This window comes from Pteropus alecto, unplaced genomic scaffold (genome assembly GCF_000325575.1).
Source record: "Pteropus alecto unplaced genomic scaffold, ASM32557v1 scaffold86, whole genome shotgun sequence".
Lineage (NCBI taxonomy): Eukaryota > Metazoa > Chordata > Mammalia > Chiroptera > Pteropodidae > Pteropus > Pteropus alecto.
In genome coordinates this window covers 22,543,945-22,549,944 of record NW_006442109.1, presented here as the reverse complement: position 1 = coordinate 22,549,944, position 6,000 = coordinate 22,543,945, and the positions used below count along the sequence as shown (strand labels likewise).

General features: G+C 36.2%; 1 protein-coding gene across 1 annotated transcript in view; it reads right to left on the bottom strand.

The window, feature by feature from the left end:
* FBN1 (fibrillin 1) overlaps positions 1 to 6,000 on the bottom strand; it is a 220,616-nt gene that overhangs the window by 191,903 nt on the left and 22,713 nt on the right. Inside the window, 2 exon segments of the mRNA XM_015595908.2 lie at positions 1 to 4; positions 1,984 to 2,066. The exon segment at positions 1 to 4 is cut by the window's left edge and continues 92 nt beyond it. Coding sequence (XP_015451394.1) covers positions 1 to 4; positions 1,984 to 2,066 — 87 coding nt within the window.

Sequence of the window (6,000 nt, the reverse complement as noted above, 5' to 3'; positions counted from 1 at the left end):
ATGGCTGTGAATAAAACCAGAGGTCTGTTAGCACATGGCTTCTGCTCACGGTGATTTACAGGAACCCAGTCTTTAAATGAGAAAATCTAGGCTCTCAGGCTCCTTGTTAACTTTGCCATCATGACTTATGTGACCTTAGGCCTCAGGTTTATTCATTTACAAAACAAATCTGTTGGACTAAATAACCTCGGGCTGTAAAATTCAGTAACTCCCTTAATTAATCCATATCAGTGGTCCTCAGCCTCTCTTTGCTTATTCCACAGCATTTAATCTATCCAGAAGCCCTGGACATCCTGTGAAGGGAAAACAAAACCAAAAGAAACTCTGCATCTAAACATATTTATATACCTACAAGCTTTCTATTTTTATATTAAATTTGAGATTTAATGATATAAAAATTACGATAGTATTCTTGGAAGCCTGTTTCATCATAAATGCTTAAAGCTTAATAATTTGTACATAAATACTGTGGACCTGCTAAGACTGCTTCTCTAGATCAGATTCTTCCAGTTGAGAACATATGACCTATGGAACAGCTTTTATCCTACATTTAGTCCTGTTGTGAATTACATCGACAGTCCATGAGGACAAGTTTGGGATCCAGATTCCACACAGTTAGAAAGCTGTTCACTTTTAGAGAAATACTAACATTTTCATGCCATCCAGAGATTAATAACATACTAGTACCAAATGCTCTGCTAGTGGCCTAAAGAGAAAGTTTAAATGGCAAATGATTTCTATTTATCAGCAGACTAAGATTTGGTCATTACTTTTTATACTCACAGGCATGGCCCTTTCCTCAAATTCCTACACAACCTTGCAAGAGGCAAACGAGATGCACCAGGCTAAATATAATACATGGAAACATCAAAACAGCTAAGGGTAGAGACTGAAAACTATTAAGAAATAAGCTGTCGAAAGACTCTATACACATTTATTTAAATATACCGAAGACAGCATTTCTCAGAGACTCTACAGAACACCAGGGAAGGAGTTATGTTAAGTTCATTTAGAAAATGCCAAATACTATTATATCCCTTTCTTAGTGATTTGATTTTGATTTTTTGAAATAAACTAAAAATGCGCCAAATGAATAACTTGCTTCTGGTCAAAATTAAGAACTGGAAAAAGGATTAATTTTTTCAGGTCACCGAAAGAATATTGGTCGAAACAGTCTATTCTTCACAGACTACTCTTGGCCAAGTGAGAAGGTGGATTAAATGATTCTTTAATGTCCTTTTAGCTCTAAATTCTCCCATTACACTATTAACGTTTTCTGAAAACTTAAAATTACTTTGTAGGTATGATAACTAAAAGTTCATAGAGGACAGATGGCATAACTAATTTAACTGAGTATCTCCATTAACTAGAATCTTGTCTGGTATGTGATGTGTCATTCAACATTTGAGAATCTGGAGGTTTGCCACAGCAGCAGAGTAAACAGAGAAATCTCTGGTACCACCTGAGTTCTTCTCTAGTCTTTCTACTAATCTTCATTTGATGCTCTATATGCTTCCCTTCCCCTTTGTTTAAGAGTTAGGTCAGCCTTTGGCTTTGACCATCCAAATTCAATGTACAAGATGTGGATAGGCTTGTGGGTGGCCAACAAAGTTAGAAATTACAATAAGGAAAGAAGCAGTGATATCCCTTTTACAAAATCCCTTCAAAGTGATTACATCATCTATGCAGCCAGGCACAACATATATAATGACATGCAATGTTAATCAAAGGATCTCAGAATTCTGTGGTTCTGTTCCCTCTATCCCAGAAATATTCTAAGAGAAGTCACTGAATTAAAGTGTATCAGTGGTTTGACCAAGTTAATGTATTTCCCAACCTGGATTCAGAGAAAGCAGGAAAATCTTAGAGCTGGAAGCTTTCGCTATAAACATATTAATGGTATAAAGTTACAAAAGACCAAATACTAAGAATCAAAACAACAAAAGAAGAACATGAAAAACGACAGATTATCTGTTTACTTACGGACAATACATTGATTTCCACCAGGTAAGGTTTTCCATCCAGGGCAACAGTAAGCATTATAACGCGATCCACAGACATTAGGTCTGAAACAAACAAACAAAAATTCAATCATAAAAATTCCATACTTAAAAAAAAAAAAAGAATATATGACCAAATAAAAGCAAAAATTCCTGAGTTATAAGAACAGAATGAATCTTTGCAGACAGAGAAAAGTAAACTCAATACTCGCTTATTAGTTTGGGACACTTTAACATAATGATATCAATATGGATAATCCTTAATATCACTTAAACATACAGGACATTAGAAAAATAAAAACCAGAAATGCAAAAGGCAGTGCCTTCTATCACAATGAATAGATAAAAATATTTATGAAGCTATATGAATCTAATTTAAACAATAGACTTCTTACCAATCTAGTTAAGAAAGGTCATCATAAAATCTATTGCATATTAGGCTTTAAATGTCAACTCATTGAAGCTATGTATATATTTTCTACAGCCCAGCTCACCTCTAAAACGTAACCACATTCTTTCTTTCACCAGAATTACAGGAATGCAAATTCTGACATTAGTCAGAGTAAATAAAAGTGAAAACACGTAAATAATTCTTTAGCAGAAGTTTGGAAACACAGTTGATACCAGCAGTTACAGAAAAATAAAGTTAATGTCATTCTGGGTTTCTTGTTTACAAACAGTTCATCAAACATCTTAAAGCAAAACCTCCATTAAAAATCCAGATAATCCACATTAAAAACTTTAAGGGAGCAAATGGGAAATATAGAGCTAATTCTACACTGGAAACTAAGGCAGAGTATAGAATACAGAGACTCAAAAAAAAAAGCATTCATTTTACTTTGACACATCTAAAGGCCTAAACAATTAATGCCAGTTTCTCGAGTTCAGGGGCTGATGGGGAAGGTCAAATGTTTTGCAATCAATTTCTCAAATTAGGAGCTATTCCAAGGCTTGCTGGTATACTTAGTCCCATGAGCATAAGCCTTTACAAACAAATGCATAGCTAAAATGTATTTTCAGCTGTGGTGCCCTCACACACTCTTCTTATATAGCAGTCCCCAACCTTTCTGGTACCAGGGACTCGTTTGCCTATGAGAATCTAACGCCTGGTGTTCTGAGGTGGAGCTGAGGCAGTGATGCTAGCGCTGGGGAGCGGCTGCAAATACAGATGAAGCTTCACTCGCTCTCCCGCTGCTCACCTCCTGCTGTGCAGCCCAGTTCCTAAAAGGCCACAGACCAGTACTGTTCTGAGGCCCGGGGGTTGGGGACCCTTGCAAATCATATGTAACACCACAGAACTCTCCTGCATTTCTTCTGAACTCACTACTTCAACCATATGCAGAACTGAGAACCAAGTTAAGGCCTCTGTCCTGTCCTTTCACGGCCCAAGAGAACCTGGGGTACTGCAGGGCAAAATGCATACTTCAGACTGACTGGTGCTGAGGTCAGAAAGCAGAATAGGAAGATGGCAGGGTCAGGGAAAGGGCCCTAAATCCATACCCAACAGCCCATTGCTTCGCCAAGCCTAGACAAAATGACTGGATGAACAGAGGCTTAACGTGTACAGTACACGACTTTAGGGTGTTTCTGAGCCTTAGTTTACTTCTTTATATATTGGGATAATGAAGTATCTGCCTTGTATATCTCGCGTGTGTATGTGTGTATCAGAGGAAACAATGGATACGAAAAGCTTTCTACAAGAAAAGGACAATGAAAATGCAATGTTGTCATTGTAATGAAATCATCTCCTGACACAAGTCAGTTACTCAGCCAAAGGAACTATAAGAAATTAAAGAAGAAAGAAAGACTGTATTAAGAATTCTTAGCCCTTGGTTCTCCATCCTTTGCCCCTCCTATGGCAAAGCATTGCCCAAAACTGCAGTTTAGAGTGGCTAGAGTTTCCTAGGGCAACTAAGAATCTTGGAAAGGGGAGTGAGAAGAGAATATAGGGTAGGGGACTGGCGTGAGATGCGGGGGGGCGGTGGGGGCGGGACTGGAACCTTCCAAATTTCATAAAAGTTCCCTCCATCAAAAATGACAATCCAGGCTAAAGTCAACCATCTGAAACCTTCCCCTATCAACAGCCCATTAGAAAGAACTCCAGTAGATCCAGTCCTACTGCTCACCAAATCCTGGAACAGCTTCAGAAGACTCCTGAGCCTTTGCAGCATGTCCTATGTTTGGAGAAACTATGTTTTTCAAACAAAAATCAGGACATATGGTCTGACAAGAATGAGTATATTTATGGAGTAAAAACACATACAACAGGGCAGAAAAGTTAAGAAAAAAAGAGTCCAGCAATCAGTAATTTCACTCCAACAAAGCAAAATATTCAAAATTTTTCCAAGGTATTCAAAAAATCACAGAACTATAGACATTCTTTATTGTTTTTTTCAATGTTTAGAATCAACTGACAGATAAAATATAGTAGATGTTTTATCTAAGTGAGATATGTCTCCATCTTTCAAAGAGCCAGTGGGTTTTTCTCATATTTAAATTTGGACATAGAGGTACAAGCATAGCAGATGGTGTCATGGAGATAAATATGAGAAAAACTAAAAACAGAAATGGTTGAAACTGGTTGCCTTAAGAGATGAGGATCTAAGGAAATGAAGAGAGAATTCTTTTCTTTCTCACTTACTGTTCATACATAACTCTTCATGTTCTTTTTTAATATATGCTGTTGTATTTCGATCATCATCTTTTATTTAAACCAACAACTTCACTTTAAATGTATGAACATCTTATCTCATAAACAGAGTACTTTCTGCTTTATTAGTTAGTTATCATAGTTCCTTTTCATTAGTTATCACATTTTCATTTCACTGCATTTCTTAAGAGTCAAGATAATATTGAATTGTGATTTATTTAGTTTGTACACTTTGACTTTTTATTTTGAATTTTATAACCTTATCCTTTATAATAAGTAACACATAATTTAATTTCAGGTGTTTCAACCAACATCCTCAAATGATAATTGCTTTAATCTCGTTGTTGTTCATCCTTTAACACTAAATACTACTGTGTTACATGGCTTAATGAAAAGTATTAGAAAGATGTAAGATTTCTCTTCTGCTGACTTTGGTCATGAGAATTGCAAACTAAAAGAACTCGTTCAAACAAGCTGGGTGGCATTTGTCCTACTTACACAGAAAAAAAAACCTCTAATTCTAGAAATAAATGAATGTCTTATTTAAGTTGGAAAGCACTACGACATGTAAAGCCTAAAGTAGACATGTTGGATTATTTCTATTATAAAAGACTTTACGGTTTCAGCACAAAAAGTATTAACAAAGGAGATAAATCTTTAATGAAGTTATTTTTCATGTAAGTGAAAGTGTAGCATTCATACCTTTTTCTCTTCCTTTTCACTTCTTCAGCCATACCCACCAGACCACCACCAAAAAAAAAGTCAGGGTTAAAACTCCACACAAATGGCAATAGTGTTCATTAAACTAAAGGTAAAATTCAATGGGAAAAGAACTTTATGCTAAGTGCTAAAGATATGTTACTTTATTTCATCCTCATAGCAACCCTCTGAGGTAAGTTCAATTATTATTGTCTTTAACACTAAGAAAACCATAGCTTAGGAAGGTTACACAAACTAGCCAAGATCCCATAGCTTCAAAGTAGAGAATGGGGATTTGATCTCAGGAAGCTTTACTCAGAAACGCCCTCATCACCCCTATGTTAATGCAGAGATGTATTTAGGGGACAAGATGACATCTCACCAAATAGTATTCATGGTGGGATGAGTAACAAAAATCATGAAATGTCTGTCAATATTTAGAAGATAAAGCATAAATTGTTTTCACTTGTATTCTAATAGTTTGTGGAGAAAAGGGGAAAACACATTTATATCCACTTCACCACTATATATTACATTTTTTAAATTGCTGAGTCTTTATCTGTAACTGGTAACTTCTCTTACCAGTTGCTGCAAATATTGTGCTCTGCAACAACCCACGTCCAGTCACTGTGGGGGAGGGGCGAGCTTCAG